The 26,818-nt window shown below is 38.9% G+C and overlaps 2 protein-coding genes across 26 annotated transcripts in view; one reads left to right on the forward strand and one right to left on the reverse strand.

Moving 5' to 3' along the window:
* Positions 1-20,875, forward strand: part of eps8a (EGFR pathway substrate 8a, signaling adaptor) — a 54,004-nt gene extending 33,129 nt beyond the window's left edge. For 2 of the 20 annotated variants that reach the window (XM_016245640.1, XM_016245642.1), the window contains exons 4-23: positions 910-960; positions 1,188-1,255; positions 1,652-1,813; positions 3,819-3,968; positions 4,866-4,948; positions 5,025-5,161; positions 5,375-5,448; positions 6,843-6,969; positions 7,057-7,145; positions 7,240-7,314; positions 7,875-8,023; positions 10,379-10,520; positions 10,604-10,737; positions 12,092-12,200; positions 12,283-12,423; positions 12,655-12,690; positions 13,684-13,707; positions 14,447-14,678; positions 15,872-16,058; positions 16,920-18,103. In XM_016245640.1, coding sequence (XP_016101126.1) covers positions 910-960; positions 1,188-1,255; positions 1,652-1,813; positions 3,819-3,968; positions 4,866-4,948; positions 5,025-5,161; positions 5,375-5,448; positions 6,843-6,969; positions 7,057-7,145; positions 7,240-7,314; positions 7,875-8,023; positions 10,379-10,520; positions 10,604-10,737; positions 12,092-12,200; positions 12,283-12,423; positions 12,655-12,690; positions 13,684-13,707; positions 14,447-14,678; positions 15,872-16,058; positions 16,920-17,166 — 2,417 coding nt within the window. In that variant the 3' untranslated portion in view covers positions 17,167-18,103. The other 18 variants (XR_001605830.1, XR_001605829.1, XM_016245646.1 and 15 more) reach the window with 18 other exon arrangements.
* A 2,288-nt stretch (positions 20,876-23,163) lies between these two features.
* The window catches only part of rpap3 (RNA polymerase II associated protein 3), a 10,974-nt gene continuing 7,319 nt past the window's right edge, over positions 23,164-26,818 (reverse strand). For 2 of the 6 annotated variants that reach the window (XM_016245660.1, XM_016245659.1), the window contains exons 12-17: positions 26,402-26,494; positions 26,210-26,325; positions 26,012-26,135; positions 24,913-25,007; positions 23,845-23,865; positions 23,164-23,736 (exon numbers count right to left, since the gene is read on the reverse strand). In XM_016245660.1, the coding sequence (XP_016101146.1) occupies positions 23,535-23,736; positions 23,845-23,865; positions 24,913-25,007; positions 26,012-26,135; positions 26,210-26,325; positions 26,402-26,494 (651 nt within the window). In that variant the 3' untranslated portion in view covers positions 23,164-23,534. The remainder of the gene's footprint in view (positions 23,737-23,844; positions 23,866-24,912; positions 25,008-26,011; positions 26,136-26,209; positions 26,326-26,401; positions 26,495-26,818) is intronic. The other 4 variants (XM_016245661.1, XM_016245663.1, XM_016245664.1 and 1 more) reach the window with 4 other exon arrangements.

Below are 26,818 nucleotides of genomic sequence, written 5' to 3' on the forward strand. Positions count from 1 at the left end.
CCAATCAGAGTCAAGCACCGGAACGCTCCGCTTTATAATTCAATTGAAAGCAGCTCTACAGAAGACAATAGAGTCATTATTCAGATCAATTCAGTTCAAGTCAGTTATTCTCAATTAAACAAATACTGTAATGTGAAGAATTTTAGTAAAGCCAACAGATATTATCATGATGTATAGTAATATATTAGAATATTTTTGCAGTGCAATCATCAAATTGGGTGGAAAATGTATTTTATTGTCATGAAAATCCAGATGCCTCCTTAACAGGCTTTGTTTGCTTTATTGAGAGCAGTTTTGGGAAAAGTTACTTTTAAAAGTAGTGCGTTACATTTGTACAATTGCACTGCTTAGTTACTTTTTATGGAACGTAATGCGTTGTTACTTTTTGTCACCTGTGCTGGGATTTATTTGTTTTTAATATTATATTTTGGACAAATGTAAGGGCTCTTTCACACCAGAAGTGAAAGTAATAATCCTCTGCAGTTATTCCTGATTTCTCTCAGCACGGGGACAGGAGCGCTGTCAGTCAATAAATGGGAAAACAAAGTAACTGGCGTAACTTATTTAAAAAGTAACTTTAAAAGTAATGCGTTACTTTACTAGTCACTTTAAAAAAGTAATCTGATTACGTAACACGCATTACTTTTAATGCGTTACCCCCAACACTGATTGAGAGCATAGTTTTTCTTGATTTTGAGGTGAATTATGATTTTGACGTGTTCTTGACATTTGTTCGTTGTCTGTCATGCTGAAGATGTAAGATGTGAGATGTTCTCAGAGTCACTGTGGGGGGGGTGTTTGTGTGTGTATCACATCACAGCAGAGGTTAAAGGTCACAGTGAAGAAACCTACATGTCAGTCACTGTGTGTGTGTGTGTGCGTGTGTTTTCTCTGCACCGTCGCTCTCAGGAACAGATGGAGTGTATTTCCTCCACACCTCTGCCAAACACAAAAAGAAAGGTAGAAGCAGATGTGTGTGTGTGTGTGTGTGTGTCCTGCGTCATGAACTCCTCACATGCGTGTGATTTGATGTGTTGGGTTTTGTGTGTCCACGCGGAATCTGTTCTAGATTGAGGCTGATTGTTCAGTTGAGCTCCAGAATCACAACAGAAGATGTGAATAACTCTGGACGCGCTTGTGTGTCTCTGACGGATCTGATTATATAACGAGATCTGCTCTTTCCTCAGAGCAAAGGAAGAACTACACCAAAAACAGCATCAACAGCCTGACGGACACGTCACAGTACCATGTGGAGGTGAGACACGCATCCGTTCAGGAGATTAGACTGAGATGAGCCAAGATCTGATCACTTCAGACTCAAACAATTGGACGCACATCAACACGGACAGGTTGTGTGACAAGAACTCATCCTCAAAAACCAGGAAAATACAACACCGATAACACCTGACTTTCTTTCTTCTATAAAAGAAGATGCTTTGAAAGTGTTGTTCGTACAGTGGAACAGCTTATTATTCAGATCAATTCGGTTCAAGTTTTGTTCTCATCCGATAGTGTCAATGCAGTTCAATTGATAATATTACTGAATATTAACCATCTTTTAAACCCCAAAAGCAAAGCTATTTGAGAAGCTCTGTGTGTTTTTTTGCCTGCTTTGAAACAATAAAGGTGACTTGACTTTTGTCTCCTGCAGCATCTGACCACGTTTGTGATGGACCGTAAGGAGGCCATGCTGACCATCGAGGACGGCGTCAGAAAGCTGCGTCTGCTGGATGCTAAAGGAAAGGTTTGGACGCAGGACATGATCCTGCAGGTGGACTGGAAAGCCGCCAGCCTCATCGACAACGACAGCAAGGTACGAACCCAGCGATCCAGTGTAGGGTTGGGTATCGTTTCAATTTGATCGATTCCGATTCGATTCCAATGTGATTTAAAAAAATAATATCAAACATATTTGTGACCCTGGAGCACAAAAGCAGTGTTAAGTCGCTGGGGTATATTTGTAGCAATAGCCAACAATACATTGTATGGGTCAAAATTATAGATCATTAGGATATTGAGTAAAGATCATGTTCCATGAAGATATTTTGTAAATGTCCTACCGTAAATATATCAAAACGTAATTTTTGATTAGTAATATGCATTGCTAAGAACTTAATTTGAACAACTTTAAAGATGATTTTCTCAATATTTACATTTTTTTGCACCCTCAGATTCCAGATTTTCAAATATTGTCCGATCCTAACAAACCATACATCAATGGAAAGATTATTATTCAGCTTTCAGATGATGCATACATCTCAATTTCAAAAAATTGACCCTTATGTCTGGTTTTGTGGTCCAGGGTCACAAATTATATTTTTCTCCCATTCGAAAATCAATCCCGCATTCATGAGGGATTTATATGTCACTCCCGAAACTGTGCTTTTATACAGGGTATATGGCCGAAGAACAAAACTTTTATTCAAATTCTGAACGGATTAGATTTAGCCTAGAAAGTGCCCAAATAGCCCTTACTTTACTATCAAAGTTCCTTTATAATCAATGAACCTCTTATTAACGCCATGTTACATTGAGAGGAATCGCAAGTGTGCAGGAAAATAATCTGAGTAAACGCAATGGCCAATCACAAGTGTTCAAGAAATCAACAGATATGTCTGTGATTGGCTACATTGCTCAGCACTACAAAAATACGTTGTAAATAGAATCTTTTGGAGATTTTCCAGAGCGCAAACACAAATATGCACTGGAGCCTTGACCAAATCTGTTTTGCCAATATCCTATTATTACAGTTTTAACTGAAGAAAATTAGGGATGCACCGATATGAAAATTTTGGCCGATACCGATTGGATGTGTCAATTGCGTGAGTTTCTTGCTGAATGCGTGAGAGTTGGCAGCCAGGCCTTAAGTATCCGATTCTGGAATTGGAATCTATTTTCGATTCCCAACCCTACTCCAGTGATACGTAGGGCTGGGTTTTGACCCAAATTTCACGATTCGATTCTCATTCACAAGCTTGCGATTCGATTCGATGTCGATTATTTTGGATGTGTATCAGGTACAGTACATGCCAAATTTTCTCAAGGAAAAAAAATCTCTTAACTTGTGCTGTAAAATATACATGAGAGTCAGTTGGTACTACATTACAATAATATTGAAGGTTAAAATTGACTGATTTGTAGGCTATACAACTGCTAAAATTACACTTAATGAAGTTTTTATAATAATAAAGTTACAACTACATTTCATTTTTGTGAAATATAAACATTTAAATGGTGGCTGTCATAAAAACTTGACAGATTTATTTAAACATAAATTAAACATGGAAGTTGGTGCATATATTTAGCAAAATTCCCCTCTCTACAGTTTATTTTTCTAGCTGACTAACGAGTTTATGGTCACAGAATATGTTTTTCTGAGGTAAATGTGACGTGACATTGTTTACAAGCTGTTATATTGATGTCTTTGCGCGGCTGAAACACTGACTGAGCGATTACACGAGACAGGGTTCGGATTGTAAAGTTGTACTCTTTCTTTTAACTTGCCTTCGGATGTTTAGTCATGTTTATTTTGTGCTATAACTAGTAATAAAGTGGAGGAGATGATCAGTTCACATGTGCTACGCGCTGCCGTGTCTGAAAAACTGCATTTATTGTTTGAATACTGCAATAGAGTGGACAGAATTTGAAATCTGGGACTTTTTGTTTCATATCAGAAGTAACAAAACACAAAGCTTATTGTGATATATTGGATGGGAAGTGCCCTTCAACATTCCGTCTATTAACTGAAAACAGAGATATCAATATTTTTTACCCAGCACTAGTGATACGTGTATGGCCTGATCATGTGCTTGTTTCAGAACGAGCTGGAGAACTTTCCTCTGGCCTCGATCCAGCACTGTCAGGCCGTGATGAACGCCTGCAGCTACGACTCCATCCTGGCACTGGTGTGCAAGGACTCCGGCCAGAGCAAACCGGACCTGCACCTGTTCCAGTGCGACGACATCAAGGTCTGGTTTCACTCCTTCATGTGTTTGCTGAGTGCTGACCGTCAGTGTCGGGAAGGTTACTTTGGAAATCTAATAGGTTACAGATTACCAGCTACCCTATTTAAAATGTAATAAGTAGTGTAACTATTTCAATTACTTTATTAAAGTAATGTAACTGATTATATTTGATTACTTTTCTAAATTTAAATTTCTAAAGGTTTTTAACTTTATTTTAAGGTGTCCTTGTTACAGTGTAATTATACATTTAAGTACTGAGTAATATATTAATTAACTACATGTACTTACTATATGGTTAGGGTTAGGATTAGGGTTACTTGCATGTAATTTATTATGTAGTTTTATATATATATATATATATATATATATATTGTTATTATAATAGTAAGTACATGTAAAGTGTAACAAGAACACCTTAAAATAAAGTGTTACAATTTTTTCACATTTTTTCTCAATTGTTAATCATTTTCAAACATTTAAAGCAGGCAGGGTTAACCTTACAGTAGGACTCAACACTGATTACTGTCAGACTTTCAAAATCCTTTATCACTTGAATTAAATATAATTATTTAGTCACTGCAAAATCAAACTTTAGCACCTCTTTTTACTTTTAGATCATTCTGAGGTTAAATACAGATTTAAAATCATAACAAGAAATAGTTTAATAGCTATGATACTGTTTTTTTTAATCAAATCCTTGCATAGCTATGACAGAAAACACTGACACTAACAATGCCTTGAAATAAAAGTTAATTTAAAAAAAACAAAAAAAGCATATACACAAACCCAAATAGGAAATAAAACAGTTATCCCCCTTTGTAATAGTTAACATTTTAATAAGTCAATTTTTTTCAGTAACTGCTACTGATTACAGTTACATTTATTTTGTAATTAAATCAGGCCAATTTGATCCACATGGACATCGAGAGCGCTGTCAGCGACCACAAGGGCGGGAAGGTCAAGAAGCGTCCGGAGGTGCTGAAGTAAGTCCAGCGCTTGTGAATTATGAAGATGCCTGTTGCCACGGTAACGCAGCATCCGCTTCTCTGTGCCTGTCAGAATGATTCTGAAGAGTGACGGGACCGTCCCTCCGCCCCCAGGAGGCCCCGCCCCCGAGCCTCCAGGAGCTGTCAATCAAACGGATGGCAAGAGCCGAGTGGACAGTTGGACTGCGTGGACCAATAAGCAGCAGGAGCGTAAGTGGAGGCGTGTCTGTCATTAACCCTCGAATTCCTGTTCCAGAGTCTCATTGTGCGTGTGTGTGTGTGTGTGTGTGCGCGCACATGTGTGTGTGTGTGTTTGTGTTCAGATGATCCACTTCGAATTCCTGTTCCAGAGTCTCATTGTGCGTGTGCGTGTGTGTGTGTGTGTGTGTGCGCGCACATGTGTGTGTGTGTGTTTGTGTTCAGATGATCCACCGAGAGATTACACAGAGCTGGATGGCTCTCCTGAGATGAGCCCAGCGCAAGTGGACAGAGAAGTGGTGAGTATTTACACTGATACACCACATTCTGTTCCTGTTCCTGCGGATGCTTAAAAAGTCTTAAGAAGTATACATTTGATTTTTAAAATTCAAGGTTATTAAGTCTTAAAAAGTCTGTGTATGCATGTATGCAGTTATATGCCCCAAAAACTCAATATACACAGGCATTTTTGCCCCAATGAGTTTTTGTCATATATGATGTAGTTATATCAAAATATCACATGAGCAAGAGTGTCGTTTTCCCAAATATCAGCACAAATGGAACTGTGATATGTATTTTCTACAACAGTTACATAAACGATAATTTACATTTTAGACACAACACTGTCAGTATTGTTTGTTTTGTCTTTATTTTGCCAACAAAAATTTCAAAATAAAACCACAGCAGAACCGAGTCTGAGCAACACACACAAATGATAATGATTTAATTTGATTGGTAACAGTTTTTATTCTAATTTAATTTAATTTGAATGCTAGAGTGTGACATAAAAGTTGATTTATATGCATAGTATAGAAAAAAATCCCCTTATATAGGTAAAAGAAAATGTCCCTGGAAATCATTTTAATTTGAGAAATATTACTCCTTAATAAAAAAAAAATTATGTCACTGCTGTGAACTGCACATCCCTTATAATTTTTATTTATCCAGGTCTTAAAAAGCCTTAAAATTAGACTGTGCAGGCCAATGAGTCGAGTCCGTCACTGCAGATAAACTGGGTCTGAAACTAACTTTTTGACACACCTGCCAATTGCAATAAAATATTTAATCTATAAATATTTTTTACCGGCCATGAAACTGTATGTGTGGAAATGCATTAAATACAGGCTGAACGAATTGGGCAAACAAACCAAATAGTGATTTTTTTTTTTGCAATGCAATTTTATAATATGATAATATTTTATGTCACTGCTGTGAACTGCACATCCCTTATAATTTTTATTTATCCAGGTCTTAAAAAGCCTTAAAATTAGACTGTGCAGGCCAATGAGTTGAGTCCGTCACTGCAGATAAACTGGGTCTGAAACTAACTTTTTGACACACCTGCCAATTGCAATAAAATATTTAACATCTATAAATATTTTTTACCGTCCATGAAACTGTATGTGTGGAAATGCATTAAATACAGGCTGAACGAATTGGGCAAACAAACCAAATAGTGATTTTTTTTTTTGCAATGCAATTTTATAATATGATAATATTTCGCAGTGGATAAAACATACCCTGAAGACTTTCAGTCAGTTTGATGGTTGTGCGAGAGTCACGTTGGTGTTGCACGTGTCTGTGTCTGTGTCTGTGTCTGTGTGTGTGTGTGTGTGTGTGTGTGTGTGTGTGTGTGTGTGTGTGTGTGTGCGTGTGCGTGCAGCAGATGGTAAAATACTGACGTGTGTTACAGCAAATCCTCAATCATATTCTGGACGACATCGAACACTTCGTCACCAAACTGCAGAAAGCCGCCGAGGCCTTTAACGAGCTATCAAAGCGCAAGAATACCAAGAAGAGCAAAAAGAAAGGACCCGGAGGTGAGCGTCTCCTCACATCACACATCACACATCATCCTCGTCATCATCAGTGTGTCACGAGTGTATTTGCTGCGTCTCTTCAATCAGAGGGAGTTTTGACGCTGAGAGCTAAACCTCCGTCTCAGGACGAGTTTATCGACTGCTTCCAGAAGTTCAAACACGCCTTCAACCTGCTGGTGAGTGACATTAAACAGGTTACCATCCCAATTACAAGCATTAGAAAATGTTAATTTATATGATCTGTGATGTGATTATTGTTTGTCGTTCCAGGGGAAGTTGAAGAACCACATTCAGAACCCCAGCGCTGTGGATCTGGTCCACTTCCTATTCAATCCTCTCAGACTGGTGCGTCTTCTGATCGTGTGTGTGTGTGTGTGTGTGTGTGTGGGTGTGTGTGGGTGTGTGTGTGGAACAGTTGTTCTGTCAGACTGACGTGTGTGTGTGTGTGTGTGAGTGTGTGGTTCAATCCTCTCAGACTGGTGCGTCTTCTGATCGTGTGTGTGTGTGTGTGTGTGTGTGGGTGTGTGTGTGGAACAGTTGTTCTGTCGGACTGACGTGTTCGTGTGTGTGTCTGTGTGTGGGTGTGTGTGAGTGTGTGTGGGTGTGTGTGAGTGTGTGTGGGTGTGTGTGAGTGTGTGTGGGTGTGTGTGAGTGTGTGTGGGTGTGTGTGAGTGTGTGTGGGTGTGTGTGAGTGTGTGTGGGTGTGTGTGAGTGTGTGTGGGTGTGTGTGAGTGTGTGTGGGTGTGTGTGAGTGTGTGTGGGTGTGTGTGAGTGTGTGTGGGTGTGTGTGAGTGTGTGTGGGTGTGTGTGAGTGTGTGTGGGTGTGTGTGAGTGTGTGTGGGTGTGTGTGTGGAACAGGTGTTCTGTCGGACTGACGTGTTTGTGTGTGTGTGTGTGTGTCTCAGGTGATCCAGACGTCTGGAGGGGTGGATCTGGCTAAAAGCGTGATTGTTCCTCTCCTCACCAGAGAAGCCATTGACTTCCTGCACGCGGCGGGTTCGGCGGAGGAGAGACACCTGTGGGTCACGCTGGGAGACGGATGGACCAAATGCAGGTACTGGAGCGTCTCTCTCTTAATAGCAGAACTGACCCATATTTAAAACTTTTCATAGAACAAAATCAAACAAGATATAAATCTCTTAACAGAAAGAAAAGCAACCGATACCTAAATCTCAAAACCTAAAAAATTAAACCGACTGATGTTTAAATTTTTTACAGAACAAACACAGCCGATATTAAATTCTCCTAACCGAGCAAAAACAACTTCTATTTAAATCTCTTAACAGAACAAAACAGACCGGTATTTAAATCTTTTAATCAAACAAAATCAAACATTTAAATCTCTTAACAGAACAGAACTGACTGATGTTTATATTTTTAAAGAACAAACACGACCGATATTTAAATCTCTTACCAGAACAAAACTGACCGATAATTCAGTCTCTTAATAGAACATTCAACTGGCATTTAAATATTTTAACAGAACAAAACCAACTTATATTTAAATCTCTTCACTGCACAGAATCGACCGATATTTAAATGTCTTAATAAAACAAAAACAACAGATATTTTAATCTGACCAACATTTAAATCTCTTAATTGTCTTTGAAAGCACAGACATGTGTCACTGCTGAACCGATATAAGTGCTAGACAACACTATAAATACAATATAGCTAGATCTAAATCTGGAGGATCACTCATCTCATCATCATCTCATCCAGCACTATAACCCGCTCTAAAACTCTAAGACACATTATAGACATAACTCTGAAAGCATGTGTATTAGTGATGCATGGATGAGCTAAACCGTCACCCGAATCCACAGCTTCAAATAAATGATCACATTCAGGGTTCGTACGGTCATGAAAAACCTGGAAAAGTCATGGAATTTTAAAACAGCAATTTCCAATTTGCCTGGAAAGTTTTGGAAAAATAAATAAACCCATAAAGTTTTGTAAAAGTCATGGAAATCTATTTCACAATTCTCTGTATAATAGAATTATGTTTAATCAGGTCCTGCATTTTGGTGTGCATTTGATTGCGTATATATGTGACCCTGGAGCACAAAACCAGTCATAAGGGTCAATTTTTCAAAATTGAGATTTATACATCATCTGAAACCTGAATAAATGCTTTCCATTGATGTATGGTTTGTTAGGATAGAACAATATTTGAAAATCTGGAATCTGAGGGTGCAAAACAATCTAAATATTGAGAAAATCATCTTTAAAGTTGTTCAAATGAAGTTCTTAGCAATGCATATTACTAATCAAAAATTAAGTTTTGATATATTCACAGTAGGAAATTTACAAAATATCTTCATGGAACATGATCTTTACTTAATATCCTAATGATTTTTGGCATAAAAGAGAAATGTATAATTTTGACCCATACGATGTATTGTTGGCTATTGCTACAAATATCCCCCAGCGACTCAACACTGCTTTAGTGCTGCAGGGTCACATATCGCATTACTCATTCCCGCAGCTTTCGACTTTAAAATGAGGGAAATTCCTGCAAAACATTTATTCAATATAGCATGATGAGTAAATAAATCCACACAAACCATCAGATGAAAACAGCGCGAGTTATTCAGCTGTACTGCGTCCTCTCTCTAGAGCTGCTGCACGCTGCGATACAAGACTTTAGCTCGCGCTTCGGGACAGTTGACAGAATTGTCAATTGCCTAATTGTTGCATCGTCACAAAAAATGTATTACTTTCACGTCTTCTTAAGCCTTCTTAAGCCATGTAAACAGTTGCGAAAGAAAGCGCATGTGTATCAGTACTGGATCTGTGAAATAAGTCTTGTGACAGCAGCCTAATAAAGCTGTGCCGTCTGTCATTAATGTTAACCAGACAACAAAAGACAGAGAAAATCCCTCACTGCTCTTGACTAAATGTGACCCTGGATTGTGACCCTATTCCTACCGTAAATCTATCAAAACTTCATTTTTGATTAGTAATATGCATTGCTAAGAACTTCATTTGAACAACTTTAAAGATGATTTTCTCAATATTTAGATTTTTTTGCACCCTCAGATTCCAGATTTTCAAATATTGTTCTATCCTAACAAACCACACATCAATGGAAACCTTATTCATTCAGCTTTCAGATGATGCATAAATCTCAATTTCGAAAAATTGACACTTAAGACTGGTTTTGTGTTCTAGGGTCACAAATAATGTTTTGTTGAATAACTTTAATATGTTAATTTACAGTTTATTAAATTTCTGTAGCCTATTTGAAACACGTTCATATTTTAGAAAATGTAGTTAATATTTGCATCATTAATGATTTATCTGATCCACCCACAAATAATCAGAATGCATTTTTTTATTCCCCGACCTGTGGATATAACCCCATCCGCGCATCAGTAATGTGTATTGTGATGTGTCTTGTGTGGAGGTTGGAGTGGCCGAAGGATCACCCGTTTCCTCCGCACACGCTGTGTTTCCGGGACGGCTGGGAGCCGCCAGTGCTGGTGTCTCGTGAGCAGGACGTGGCTCAGCTGGCGGAGAGGCTCGGCGCGGTTCAGAGACCTGTGGACGTGAGATGCTCTTTCACCTTTAACACTTACAGTGTGACGCTGTGAAGTACTTGTTGAAGTGAAAGTGTTTTCTCTCCCGACAGCAGCCGGTGGTCCAGGACTTCCCCGGCGCAGACGGGTACGGCTACAGTCACACTTCTCACAAGCGTTTGCACCTGCTGGAGCCAGACATGGCCGTGGCTGCTTTTAAACACGCGGTCAGCCATCATGTAGATAGGTAAAACCCACCGGGGTACGAGCGACCGCACCGCGCGCCCTGGAGAACCGGCTCAGTGCGCACTACGCTTCTGGGTCTGTTCTGGGTTCATTCTGCTTCTCTAAACTCTCAACTCTGACCTGAACTCTCAGTCTGTTAAAACGTCCAGGTTTCTGTCTTCTGATGGAGTAAAGACTCTCTTCCCGTCTCGTTCTCGAGCTCTGAGATGCTCCTCCATGGCGGCAGCGGTCGGTCAATAACTACACTCATCTGTAGATTCAGCATTTAAAGAGAGCGAGCTTGTGTTTAAGAGATTTCGCTGCAAAAAAATCATGTTGTTCCTCAGTGTTTTTGTCTTGTTTTGCAGTACAAATATATCAACATTGTTAAACCAAGATACATTTAATTGAGAAGCAAAATTACTTCAGAAATATAGTGGGGGGAAAAATCACACACACAAAAAAACAATTATTTTCCATATACTAAATGCTAAGCAGATTTATTTTATTATTATAGTCTTGGATATGTCAATGATTAGCAACAACATTCATTTTGATGCATTATTTGTTTTTTTTGTGCAGTTTCGGATTTAAAAAATGGTGCTATAATGTGGAAAATAGTAAGAAGCTGAAAAAGTACTTGCCAGCAGAATGAAAGCCTGCACGATTTTATGCTTAAATGGTTTAAATTAAAGATGAAATATTGCAAATGTTTCAGTGTGGACATATTTTTGCACCTTGTGTAAAATAGACTTATTAAAGGAAATGAGTGTGAAATTTTATTTATTTATTTTTAGTATATTTATTAATAAAAGTCTAATAAATCTAATAAAAGTCTAATACACACTTTTGACCAAATTTATGCTGTTTGCATTAACAACTAGTTTGATCAAACACACACACACACACACACACACACAAGGGTTAAAACAAGACCAAATATCTGCCAGTTTAGTCAAAACAATTAATCTTGTTTTTATTTTTCTGACCCCCATTAGCAGATATTCTTGTTTTAAGCTCAAACTCACTTAATTATGATTATTATTTCAGAAAACAAGGCAAGAAAACAATATCTTAAGTCATTTTGCTTCTCAGTTAAACGTATCTTTTGGTAGTGAAAAACAAGACGTGATTTTTTTTTTTGCAGCAAGCCTCATTTGTGGAGGTTCTTTGACTCTTTCTCTTCAGGAACCTTGAGGCTCACAGCCGGACGCAGAGGAACTTTGCCAAATCCAGATATGACTTTGTGGCCAGAAATAACACTGAACTGTCTGTGATGAAGGATGAGGTGGTGGAGGTACGTCACATGATGATGATGATGATGATGATGATGATGATGCCTCATTTGTGGAGGTTCTTTGACTCTTTCTCTTCAGGAACCTTGAGGCTCACAGCCAGACGCAGAGGAACTTTGCCAAATCCAGATATGACTTTGTGGCCAGAAATAACACTGAACTGTCTGTGATGAAGGATGAGGTGGTGGAGGTACGTCACATGATGATGATGATGATGATGATGATATGACTGATGATGTGTCATGTGACGTGTCGATCTGATTGGTCGTCAGGTGCTGGATGACAGGAAGCAGTGGTGGAAGGTGCGAAACGGGTCGGGGGCTATAGGATATGTGCCAAACAACATCTTGGAGATCACCAGGGCAGTGGACATGACGGGCCGCGGGGAGCCCATCTATAGCCACACCATACAGGTGACACACACACACACATACACACACACACTCTCACATACACACACACACACACGCACGCACGCACACACACACTCTCACACACACACACAAACACACGCACGCACGCACTCACACACACACACGAGACGCTTACTCAGCTTCTGTCTGCATGCTTCTTCACTTCCATTTCATCTCCATGTTTTGCCATGTCATAGAATTATTGTTTGTGTTCATCTGTTCATCTTAAAGCTAATGATGCCAAAAAAGGAATTTGAGTTGTTTAAGGTAAACTGGAGTGTTTGTGTTCAGTTTGTTTTGATTTCCTGCATTAGTTCAGTTTATCTCCCTCTGTGTGCGTGTGTGTGTGTGTGTGTGTGTGTGTGTGTGAGTGAGTGAGTGAGTGAGTGAGTGTGAGTGAGTGAGTGAGTGTGAGTGTGAGTGTGAGTGTGAGTGAGTGAGTGTGAGTGTGAGTGTGAGTGTGAGTGAGTGAGTGTGAGTGTGAGTGTGAGTGTGAGTGAGTGAGTGTGAGTGTGAGTGTGAGTGTGAGTGAGTGAGTGTGAGTGTGAGTGTGAGTGTGAGTGAGTGAGTGTGAGTGTGAGTGTGAGTGTGAGTGAGTGAGTGTGAGTGTGAGTGTGAGTGTGAGTGAGTGAGTGTGAGTGTGAGTGTGAGTGTGAGTGAGTGAGTGTGAGTGTGAGTGTGAGTGTGTGTGTGAGTGTGTGTGTGAGTGTGTGTGCCTCAATCATATTTTGGGGGCAAATGTGTACACAGATTTGAGTTAAACCTCCCAAAACCTCCTTTTAGAGACATCCTCATTTGTAAAAATGTTATAAAAAGAACAGTTTTTCATAAATTTTTAAAATGCAGTGTGTTTTCTGTTAGGGTGAGTGTGTTAGTTAGTATTTATATCTAGCTGTAAATAAAACAATAGATGTCTATGGAATGACTAGTAAATGCTTGTGTGTGTTTTATTTGCTGTGTGTGTGTGTGAGTGTGTGTTTTATTTGCTGAGTGTGTGTGTTTGCTGTGTGTGTGTATGTGTGTGTGTTTTATTTGCTGTGTGTGAGTGTGTGTTTTATTTGCTCTGTGTGTGTGTGTGTGTGTTTATTTGCTGTGTGTGTGAGTGTGTGTTTTATTTGCTCTGTGTGTGTGTGTGTTTATTTGCTGTGTGTGTGTGTGCTTTATTTGCTGTGTGTGTGTGTGTGTGTGTGTTTTATTTGCTCTGTGTGTGTGTGTATTGTTGAATTTCATTTTCACGTCACTCTTCATTTTTCTCTCAAGCAATTACTGGGCGAGTTAAACGAGGTAACTGGATTATTTTGACTATAATCAACCATCTCAGTATGTTTTTCATAGAGATCTGTCTGTGTAGAGGCTGGCTAGACATTAGAAATATTAATACAGTATAAATGAACTACTGTTGATCTGTGTGTTAGGGGCCGTTCACACATAACACGTCTTTGCGTCTAAAAAAGTGAGATGCAGCTTTTTAAAAAAGCGCAGCGCAGAACACCTCCTCCGCCATGCTGCTGTCAAATAAAACAGTTGCCATGCCAACTTGCTACTGTAAACAACGCTTGCCCCGCCTCCGGGCTCTTCTGATTGGTCCACTGTTCTGGAACTGACATTGATGAGCAGCACTGCGTGTAAAAGTTTAAACTCTTAACTTGACACAGCGTCTTAAAAATGCGCTCATGTGTGAGATGCCACAAAAGACACGAGATGTGAGTAATGGTCATGCATGTCCGTCTAGTACGTGTTTGCATAAAAAAACAAAGGAAAAGTAGCGCATTGGAATAGAAAAACGCGTTCTGTGTGAACGGCCCTTTAGAGACCTCATGCAATCAGATTCATGGCTTTGATGAGCGCATCTGATGTCCAGTCGAAGTTAATCATGTGATTACAGCAGGTCTGCAGGGGAACTAAATCACGAGCGCTTCAGCATGTTCTGTGTGAACAGGAAGTGCATCAGTGTGGCGCTGGTTTCATGAGGTCTTGATCACAGTGGAGTTCAGTGTCTGACTGTGCTGTTTGTGCCGTTCAGAAGCAGCGCTCAGATTATGTGCCCAAACCGGTGGTGACGGAAGCCCTGCCCACCCCAATGGCCCCGCCTCCTCCCGCCCCGATGCAGATCCCCACCCCCCCGCTGCTGTCCACATCCGCCCAACAACAGGACACACCACCAGCCGACAGCCAACAACACAACAACAGCAGCAGCGAGAGCGACGGCGTGACCATGAGAGAACATCAGAGAGAGAGACCCGCGCCCACCAGCCGTACGCACACACACACACACACACACTCATACAATCAGCACATTTTCTGAAAAATAAGCCATACTGATTCAAAACATTAAAGGGGTCATGAACTGAGAAACCAAAATTCCCTTGATCTTTTGACATATAGAGGTCATTGTACTATAAAAATATCCTGTACGTTTCAGAACTCGAAACTTTGTCATTAGTCTAAAAACAGCTTCTATTTAAGGCAATGGAATGTTCTACTCTATGATGTAAAAGTGTGGATAAGCCCCGCCTCCGTAGAACATCAACACCTGCTTCTACATCACTGCCTGTTTAGCCCCGCCCACCGATTCTACATCACTGCCTGTTTAGCCCCGCCCACCAAGTATACACCATTGCCTGTTTAGCCCCGCCCACCGATTCTACATCACTGCCTGTTTAGCCCCGCCCACCGATTCGCACATGTAGTGTTTACAAGAGTGGCGAACGTGCAGGTCTACGCAGAAACCCAACAATAAAGATGCTCTGAAGACAAGAAGACACGGTGCAGTGCAGTTGTGGAAAAACAGTCTTTGCATTGCCTTCCTTCTGATCCCAATGTTAGGAAAGAGTGGATGAACTTTATTTTTAATGAAGATCCAGACAGCGTCAGTAAGACCTCGGTCCTTTGTTCACTTCATTTTACCGAGGATTCATTTATAAACAAGGCCCAAGGTTTTCAGAAAGATTGAAACTAAAAGACGATGCTGTGCGACTATATTGGATCCGACAGTAATGTCCCAAACACAAGTGTGAGTAACTGTTTTTATTACGTGGTCACTATTGCTTTGTCTCTTCTTACAGTTCGTTTGATATGTATTGAGTTATTTATGCGTTCTTGACCTAAATCACAGCAGCGTCCATCTGTGATGAATGTTGCTGTCAAACATACACAACTCTGAGCCAATCACAGCAGTGGGCATTTACTTGCGAGTCTACAATCCTCCACGTCTATTCAAACAGAACATTCTGATGAGGGGGGTTAAAAACAGGACAGAAAATAGCCTATTGCTTCTAAATTATGTTTTTTGATGTTAAAATCTTGATAACATTATAAGTGGACCTCAGAGAACAGTACAAAATAAAAACAAAGGCAGTTCATGACCCCTTTAATAAAAAAAGTAATAGTATCTCATTGTGTAAATGACACACACACACACCTGCAGCATTATCCGTGTGTTTCTCAGGCCGGAAGTCCAACATGGAGGAGGTTCAGGATGAGCTGATTCACAGACTGACTCTGGGCCGCAGCGCTCAGAAGAAGTTCCAGGCTCCGTCTCGCTCCTCCAGCAGCCTGCCGGCGGTCAACATCACGTACGACTCCACGCCGGACGAGGTCAAGGCCTGGCTGCAGCTCAAAGGCTTCAGCGAAGTGTGAGTGACTCTATCATGAGTGATTAAAGGAGTCATCGGATGCCCATTTTCCACAAGTTGATAAGATTCTTTAGGGTCTTAATGAAAAGTCTATAACATACATTGGTTAAAATTTCTCAATGGTAGTGTGAAAAACTCCCTTTTTACTATGTTAAAATCAGCTCTGTTTTCAGCACGCCCTTTTAGTGCATGTTCCTTTAAATGCTAATGAGCTCTGCTGACCCCGCCCCTCTCTTCCGTGCCGTTCTCATGAGACTGTTTACTTTAGCCGCGGAACTTGCTAACTAGCACGTTATTAGGAAAGGCGATTTGCAAAGATTCATAAAAGAACCTTATACTCACTTCTTCTGGAGGTGAAGCTGGATCACGAATGATTCGTGCAAACATTTATGTAGATCGGGAGCGTATTTCCTTCAGAAACAAACGTAATCCAATGCGTCTTCAGTGGCTCAGATGTCGGGAGTAAATGACGACTGCTATGTTCATTATTACATCCAACAACAGAACACCTCAATCTGTCAGGAGCCATTCTTGTCTGCTTGTTCGGCGGTGAAACAATGGCGGACTGATGACAGCTCGCTCAGGGCGGAGCTAAGGTGAAACGCTAGTGTCAATCAACAATCGTGGGAGGGGCCTGTCTGTGTGACATCACACTGACAGGCATCTGAGATCGGCTTGATTTGAGAAAGGGGAAATGATTTAACGAGGTTTAAAAAAACAAAAACACTGGGTGGATTTTTATCATTATAGGGTGGTTGTGTGCCAACACACATTTCAGTTCAAACAACTTGTAAAAGTGCATGTCGCATCCGATGACCTCTTCAAGGCTGATGGGTTGAGCTGTTGTGGTTTGGTCTGCAGGACTATCAACAGTCTGGGTGTACTGACCGGTGCTCAGCTCTTCTCTCTGAACAAAGACGAGCTGAAGACCGTCTGTCCTGATGACGGCGCTCGAGTCTACAGCCAGATCACCGTCCAGAAAGCTGCTCTCGAGGTGAGTCGACTTCCTCCGCTTCTCCTCACAGATCCTTCCTTATTTCTCTCTTCATTCCTCTTTCAACTCTTCTGTCACAATCCATATGTCTCGGACCGGATCACATCACACTGACCGTGCGATTCTGGATCCATCCAGAAAGTGATAGCAAAATAGTACTCCCTGAATCGAATCTCGAGTCTGGTTAGTTAATCTGCTGATAAGTTGCTCAACTCTGTAGTGTCGCTTTGGTTTTTCTGTGGTGTTTTTGCTGTCTGCAGGTTTTCTTCTGACCCTCTCATGATCTTCACATGTAATCCACGTTCCTCTGAAGGTACTTTAGTATCGTAGCGAGGCGGCTTTGCTCTGTTTAGTTAACACATCATTAACCAGTTCCTACTTAAAGGGATAGTTTACAAACCTGTATGAGTTTCTTTCTTAAACAATATATTTTTAAAAATGTTGGTATGCAAAGAGTTGATGGATACCGTAATGTGTTAGACGTCAAAAATGGTTTGATTCCCAGCATCCTTCAAAATATCTTCTTTTGTGTTTAAAAATTCAGGTTTGAAACAACTTGAGTGTGAGTAAATGATGACAGAACTTGCATTTTTGGGTGAACTGTCCCTTTAAATTGGAATATAAAGTCCACACTTAGCTAGTACTCTGTACTACTAATAATAGTGTCATTATGCAGTTAAATTTTTGTCCGTGCAGTTAAATCAATAATATTACTCAATATCAATTGTCTTTTAAACCCTCCCAAAATTAAAAAAAAAAGCACATAAGAAATGGCATTTATTTCGATTGATCTTATGATGCACAGCGACTGAAGTCTGACTAGGCCCCTAACTATTCCAGCTGTTACTCCTGCTCTTATCAGTAGATATTTAGTTTATGCATTATGTTTAATGGTTCAATGCAAAAATATTTAGTAACTTGCCACAGCTAGCTGGTGCAAACGACCCCTTATGATCCTGACACAGAACCGCTCGTTTCCTCCTCCAGCTCATATTAATATTTCTGTCATGACAACTCTCGGAGGGATTGGCATGGTAATGTACATGACAATGTTAATGTATTTGGTCTTGGCGGAATAGATCTGCTATGCTGCTGCTGCGGCAGAGCTAGTACCGAGACTTGCTACTGCCAATACATCCACAACATGCTGCTGTGAGCATGTAAGAAATACTGCTGCTGCACATATCGCATACATTAAATAACCCCCATATAGCGTACATGAATCACCTCGTAGCAGATCTATACAGGTGGAGCTGGGGAAGGTGGAGGGTTTCTGAAGCAAGCTGTGACTGCTACGGCAAGCACTAGTCATATATTTGAATGTTGAGCAGCGAGCTCATTGGCTACCGATACAGGAGAGAACCAATCAGCTGTGCCATGTGATAATGATGTCATTAGGTCAGATTGAGTTAGACCTATCGGACTGCGCCATCTAGAGTTTCATGCCAGAACTCTGTATTTCAACAGCACAATTTATTCTGTTTGCACATGACTGATGATCTGCGTTTCATCGAATCTGTTTGAAATCAGAGCGAGTGCACATTGTAATAGATGCTCGTGTTGTTTAATGGCTTCTGTCTGCTGTCTCCAGTCATAGTTAGAGAATAGATGCTTTCCCAGAATCCCCTTTACACGTCCATCATTGTTAGTTTAGAGCATCTGATGAAGACCCTTCATCCTCATTCACTCGTTTCTGCTCTTCCTCTCTGTCTCTCCATCACGCCGCAGGTGTTTTGAGGTATTGAGCTTCACGCAGCTTGTTTAAATAAGCATCTTGTGAGATGTAGGGCTGGGTTAATTTCTCAATTTTAATCGATTCTTATTTTGATGAACCGATATTGATTCTTAAATTCCAAGAACCGATCTATGCTGTTTTCTGTAACAAAACTTAATGAAACACTATTTCATTAACACATCCCATCCAGTAAATCACAATAAGCTTTGTCCTTAGTTACATTTAATAAGAAACAAAGTCTCAGCTTTCAATCTTTCATGAAATTCAAACAATAAATACTGGTTTGACACTTTTTAAAGTGGTGACAGACCGCTGTAGTGAATCGATCATCACTTCCTCTTTACTAATAGTTACAGCAGCAAATAAACATGAATGAACATCAGAAGAAACAGAACAACTTACTGAAATTAATCATGTTTATGTAATAAGTGTTTTAAATACAGAAAGGTGTCAATAAATCAGCTTGTGACCAATAATGTGACATTTACCTCCGAAATATATTCAATGACCCTAAACTCGATAGCCAGCTAGAATGAATAGCATTTTGCTAAATATATGCACTTTATTATATATTCATTATATTTTCACTTAAGCTTTCCATTTGTAAGTCACTTTGGATAAAAGCATCTGCTAAATGACTAAAAGTAATATTTAATAAATCCATCATGAAATCAAGTTTTGACATCCACTATATACATGTTCATATTTAGAAAAAAAGTGGAGTAGAAACATAATTATTTCAATAAAAAATGTTTATAATATAGTTTTTACAGCATTAGTTGAGAAATATTATTTGTATGTTGTATGCATGCATGTATACTTCTGTATGTATAATAGTTTTTCCCCCTTTCCCTTTCTTTCTTCTCTCATTTAAATACACACTTTATTATATACATTTCATAAATTATTACAATTATCTCATATAGTATTATTATAGATAATGCCGTTTCTTGTCAATCCTCCTGAGGGGTTTATGGGTGGGGGGGAAGTTATGTAATGTTTATTTTTGGTCTGGATTCACCTAATTCAGTGGGTTAAACATGGGGATAAGAAATTATTTAAATAAAATAATTATTACATCTGTCTGTGTAATAATAAAACATGTAGAACAAAAAAAATGTAACACGTACTGTACCTGATTGCTTATATGTGTCCCTGCAGCACAAAAGCAGTGTTAAGTCGCTGGGGGATATTTGTAGCAATAGCCAACAATACATTGTATGGGTCACAATTATACATTTCTATTTTATGCCAAAAATCATTAGGATATTAAATAAAGATCATGTTCCATGAAGATATTTTGCAAATTTCCTACCGTAAATATATCAAAACTTAATGTTTGATTAGTAATATGCATTGCTAAGAACTTCATTTGAACAACTTTAAAGATGATTTTCTCAATATTTAGATTTTTTTGCACCCTCAAGATTCCAGATTTTCAAATATTGTTCTATCCTAACAAACCATACATCAATGGAAAGCTCATTTATTCAGCTTTCAGATGATGCATAAATCTCAATTTTTAAAAAAAGACCCTTATGACTGGTTTTGTGCTCCAGTGTCACATATATCCAAAGGAATCAATATTGATCGGAACTGAATTGAATTGCAAGCTTGTGAATGGAAATCGAATCAAATCGTGAAATCTGTCTCAATCCCCAGCCCTAGTGAGCTGTTTCTGAGTGTCTCACTGCGTTCTGTCTGTGTGTCTGTAGAGGAGCTCCGCCTCGGAGCTGCAGGAGGTCATGAGGAGGCGGCAGGAGAAGCTGGCGGCGAGCGATTCCGGCGTGGAGTCCTTCGACGAGGGGAGCAGCCACTGACCCCTCTCTCACCTGTCACCTCTGACCTTTTACAGGACGCCGTGGAGCGTGCTCACTTTGCCGCCATAATGCGCCGTCGCCAAGAACTCTTGGACCCATCTGATAACGGATCGGACGCGGACGAACACGCGTGACGAGACGCGAGAGGAAGTTTGCTTTTTGTAGAGATGTGAATGTTGCTGCAGCGTTCTCCGTAGGTTCCTGTGAGAACATCAGAGCAGTATGTAGTCTAGTGCCATCGAGTTCTGCCTTCATAATCCAACATCCTGGAAACATTCATATATATATATATATATATATGCAGTCATATTGTACTTTTACTGCTCGGACAGAAAACATGATGTAAATATTCCCAAACGATTGGCTGGATCTTGGACCAAATATCGATTACTATTGTTCCTCACAGACACTTCTGACGTCTTGAAGTTCAGCCAGATTATTTATCAGCCGCTTTGAATGTACGTGGAGACTACTCTCATTTTTACTAGCAAAATCATATTTCTGTACACGACTGTTTTGTACTGAATCGTACTGCCAAAAGAGAAGCTTTATGGAAATGAAATGTCCGTTTCTGTAGATCTGACGTTTGTTGCGTTTCACGAGGACATGTGACGGGTTTTGGGCCAAAATCCTCCTCTTCCTCTCTCTGCAGATCTCATTCTAATGATGATATTGATGCCATCAAACCTTCTGAAATATAAATGACTTCTTGTAAGCATTGATTGTTTTCTTCTCTGTCCCAGTAATGTGACCGATGTTTGGCCAAATCAATCTCTGGGTTCAAGGTTTCTGTTTAAACACAAATGTAAATATAAAGTGTGTAGAATAAACGGAATCATGTGACCTTTGTGTGGCGTCCACAACTCTCAGACCAGCATTTTCTACCTACAGCAAGATTCGAACCTGGATGCAGACCACTGAGCCACAGTCTTGAGAGCTTAGCTGTAAGAAGAAAAATCAATAAAGAGAGAGATTCAAAATAGCATTCTATGCATGAAGGATCGCCACTCAGGCCACTGAAGCGTCTTGGCTTATATACGTCTTTTTTGGAGGGAGTTTTATCTCAATAATTCAGAACCAATGAAAGTGCTTTATTTCCTTTTGTCAAATATGAGTGTAATATAAAATTGAGCTGGACTGCTATATAGCATTCCTTAAGTCTGAATCAACTTGGCTTCATAACTGACAAATTTCGCAAGACTTGTGATTGATCTGAACTGAACCAACACTGAACTGCTTATTTTTCTCCTGTTTATCACTGTGTATTACGCTCTGTATTGCATATAGCGATAGGTGACAATATATTTGATAGTGTACATATTTTAGAGAGAAATTATACATTTAAAGGGGTCATGACATAAATCAAATTTGCCTCGATCTTTTGGCATATAAGAGGTCTTTGTAAAACATCCTGCAAGTTTCATAGCTTAAAACGTCCTCATTATAAACAAAGCATTTATTTATTCAAACTCAGTTTGGATCAGAGGTGCAAGATGACGTCACCCGGGTAAAAATATTTGCATAAACGCACCTCTTAAGGAATAGTAGTCTTCTCACCATAAGCCCCGCCCACTGGTATTAATGCGAGATTGCGCTGGATACAGTAAACAGATGTGCTTCACTTTCTGTCCGTCCTCAGGACTAAGGTTTAAACAGCTCGTTCACGTCTGTGTACAGATATCAGAAGGATCCCAGCATAAGGAATAAGTGGATAGTTTGTTTTTAATGGCATCCCGGAGCATTTTGTTTTGTAAACAAGGCACAGTGTCATGGAGAGTCACAAAGAAACGTGTTGAAAGATGAAGCGGAACTAGATCTGACTGCAGCTGCATCACAAACCGTAAGTAACAATGATTTCATAATGCTTTGTCTGGAAATGACCGTTTTTATTTTCATGTTGTCGAAAATAGCGAAAATAGTGTTTCCTATGCAGTGACGTTAGCCAATCATAACAGTGGCCGATTACTGACAAGCCTTAAGGGACACGCCCCTTAAAACCACGTTTTAAAGAGAGGGTCAGAATGAGGTTTTTCCACATTAATAACTTTAACATTATCAGTAAACCTCAAGGAACATATTCATGTTATGACCCCTTTACTGAGGAAAACTTTGGATGGATTGTGATTTGTCTGAAGTTATTACATTTGGATGAAAGATGCTTTCATATGTGTCCCTGCAGCACAAAAGCAGTGTTAAGTCGCTGAGGTATATTTGTAGCAATAGCCAACAATACATTGTAGATTTTTCTTTTATGCCAAAAATCATTAGGATATTAAGTATATCTTAATATTTTGTTAATGTCCTACCGTAAATATATCAAAACTTAATTTTTGATTAGTAATATGCATTGCTAAGAACTTCATTTGAACAACTTTAAAGATGATTTTCTCAATATTTCGATTTTTTTGCACCCTCAGATTCCAGATTTTCAAATATTGTCCGATCCTAACAAACCATACATCAATGGAAAGCTTATTTAAAAAAAGTGACTGGGTTTGTGCTCCAGGGTCAGATGTGTGCACTGAATGAATCGTGCAGGAATGAGTCTGGAGTCCGTTTGGATTTCATGTTGACTTTAATACTGCAGCATTCAGAACTACAGAAGCAGATTCTGAAGAATAACACCGAGACACATGAAGCGACGGCAGACGTTTTAGATGGACTCATATAATAATATCATCTCATGCACACATGCAGGAACCAAATAAAGCAGAGTTTAAAGGCACCAAGCGTCCATTCTGAGGTATCAGAGCATCGGATTCATTCACACTGAAGCTGGTTCGGTTTCACCTCAAACTGAGTTTTCAGTCCAGTGTCAGAATGACTGTAGAAATCGAAACAGGAGAGATTTCTGTAGAGGTCAAAGGCCGTATTTCTTCTGTAAGCCTGGAACAGAAGCGTCTCCCAGACCGGCGCTGTGAATCCAGTCAAACAGCTCCTGTAAGACTGACAGAGAGAACAGAGTTTGTGTTTATTCGCCGCTGTGCGCGCTGTTGTTCAGTGCTTGTGTGTGTTTGTGTGTTCGTACGTTTCTTCTCGGCGGACGACATGAACATGACGGTCATGTCAAACCTCCTCACGCTCGCCAGGCTCCTCAGGACGGCCAGCAGAAGAGACGCATCTTCACGTCTGAAATCACAGACCAGACACAGGAAACAGGAAATGACATCATCATGTTGACCTCTCCTTGTCTGCAGTAAAGGCACACCAGCGATGATAACTATAACCATAACTCACTCCGAGTCATTTTCTTTCCAGCTGATGAACGATAAAAACATTGAGAGCCAATCAGAATCTAAGCACTTAAAGTGGCAGAAACTGCAGCACGCTAATAATAAACAGAATTGTTATAGGTAGCATTGTAGTTATTATAGATGTTGTTTCTGTTATAGTTGCAGTTATAAATATTGTTAGTTACCAGTTATAGTTACATTATCGATATTTTCATCATTATAGTTACTATTACAGTTATCATTATAGTTGCAATTATTGTTACGGTTACAATTCAGTGTTATTTCTAAACTCTTATAATATTCTTTAATATTTAGAATTAGCTTTAAGTTTTAGATTATCAGTGTTCATTTTCATTTTAGTTCATGTTTTGGTAATTGTGTTATGGCCTTTGTCATCGTTATTCGTTTTTTTTATTTGCTGTAGGTTATTTTTATTTCCGTTTTAGTAATTTTAGTACTTTCAACTAAAACCTACTTCAGTTATTTCTCATTTTTGTTTATATTTTTCATCTAATATTTATATTTTACTTTATTTCACTTACAAACATTCTATCAGTGTTATTGTTAACAAACTAAAATGATAAAAAAAAAAAAATTTGTTTTAGTTAACAATAAAACGGTTATAGTTAGTTATAGTTACCGTTAGAGTTGAGTGTTATTTAATATTATTGGTATACTATAGTATTTATTGCTATTTAGAATTAGCTTTAATTTTTAGATGTTCACTTTTCACTTTTATTTTAGTTTAAGAAATCATTTTAAGTGTTGTTATGGCCTTTTGTATTTATATATATATATATATTTCTATTTAGCTGCAATTTATTTTTTAGTTCCATTTTAGTTTTAGTAATTTTGGTACTTATACTTGTATTTCAGTTAGTTGCAAAGTAACTTTTCTAATTTTCATTTATGTTTTTTATTAAATATTTATATTTTATGTTTTAGTTAAGAATAACACTGCTTTAGTTATTATTAGTTATGGTTATAGTAACTTTCATTCTTGGTTCATCATCATCAACAGTTTACATGTACATCTTCCTCATCCTCCTCATCCTCATCACTGAGCACTCACTGAAAGAAGCTGTGGAAGGTCTTGAGGATGTGGTTGAGAACATCAGGCTCCAGAGAGTTCTGGAAGATCTTCAGATAAGCGTCTGGACTGATTTGCTGCAATGTTAAACGTTGAGATGAGAAGCACAGAAAGAGGATAGTAGTGCTGGGTAAAAAATATTGACATCTCAATATTAATTGATTATCATTTTTACGGAACGTTATCGATTCTTAAATCTGTAGATTCGATTAGTCTAGTGTTTTCAGTTAAAGGATGGAATGTTGAAGGGCACTTCCCATCCAATATATCACAATAAGCATTGTGTTTTGCTACTTCTGATATGAAACAAAAAGTCTCAGATTTCAAATTCTGTCCACTGTATTGCAGTATTCAAACAATAAATGCTATTTTTTAGATGCAGCAGCACGTAGCGCATGTGAACTGATCATCTCCTCCACTTTATTACTAGTTATAGCACAAAATAAACATGACTAAACATCCGAAGGCAAGTTAAAAGAAAGAGTACAACTTTACAATCCGAACCCTGTCTCGTGTAATCGCTCAGTCAGTGTTTCAGCTGCGCAAAGACATCAATATAACAGCTTGTTAACAACGTCACGTCACATTTACCTCAGAAAAACATATTCTGTGACCATAAACTCGTTAGTCAGCTAGAAAAATAAACTGTAGAGAGGGGAATTTTGCTAAATATATGCACCAACATATTCATTATAAATATTACTGTTCTTCAATGTTTAATTTATGTTTGAATAAATCCATGTTTATATTTAAAAAAAATAATTGAAGTAGAAATATTATGTAATTGTAACTTTATCATTTTAAAAACTTCATTGTGTATTTTTAACAAATGAGTCAATTATAACCTTCAATATTATAATAATGTAGTACAGTATATTTTACAGCATTAGTTGAGAGATTTTTTTTTTCCTTGAGAAAATTTGGCATGTATTGTACCTGATATATATCCAAAATAATCGATATAGAATCGAATTGGTAATCGAATCGCAAGCTTGTGAATGAGAATCAAATCGAATCGTGAAATGTGTAAAAACCCAGCCCTAGAGGATAGAGTGGAGCCTGTGAGCGGCACGGACGCTACCTTCAGATATCTGTAAGTGGCTTGTGGGTTGCGGCTGATCTTCCTGAGGTCGGCCTCCAGCTGGAAACTGCTGCTGGGTGGAGGAGGAATCGATTCAGCATCTGCAGATGAATCCTCAAGGGCCCTGAAACACAAGACACTGACAGACTCACTCCAGCAGCAGGAGAGCGTGACGATCGGATCACGTCATCTGCTCACCTGGATACAGAAGCGTCTGAGATCTCCTCTATCTTCTGGATCTTGGGATGCGGTGAAGACGTGGACGGTGAGATCTCTGCACCCACCTCCTGGATGTCAAGCCTCCTCAAGGGTTTCTGACACAAACACACGTGACGTGTTGACATCTGAAATGACCTTCATATTTAGACTGCTCTCTCGTTCTGGACTCACGGTGGATCTGAGGTGTTCAGGTTTGTGGATGGGCTGGATGCTTCTCCTCTGTTTGTTCTCCTCTGGAGCCAGAAGACCGCTGCTCCTCATCTCCTGATGAACACATGCACAGGTGAACAAAATAAAACCTTGATGTATAAAATATCTAAAATATTAGCATAATTTTACTGTTGTAATGTAAATAAATTTTTTTTTTTTTTTAAATACTAGATTTTTTTTGGTGCAAAATACTGGAATAAAATAAATTTTTAAATGACTAATTATTATTAGATATTATTTTTATTTAATATTATTATTATATAGCCATAGTGAAACAATCACAAATCTTTACTGTTGTAATATACTTTTTTTTTTTTTTTTTTTTTTTTAAAAAAAACTGTTTTTTTTTTTTTTTTTTTTTAAAAATCTTGAAAAAAA

The sequence above is a fragment of the Sinocyclocheilus grahami genome, unplaced genomic scaffold, assembly GCF_001515645.1.
Source record: "Sinocyclocheilus grahami isolate Dianchi unplaced genomic scaffold, SAMN03320097.WGS_v1.1 scaffold761.1, whole genome shotgun sequence".
Classification (NCBI taxonomy): domain Eukaryota; kingdom Metazoa; phylum Chordata; class Actinopteri; order Cypriniformes; family Cyprinidae; genus Sinocyclocheilus; species Sinocyclocheilus grahami.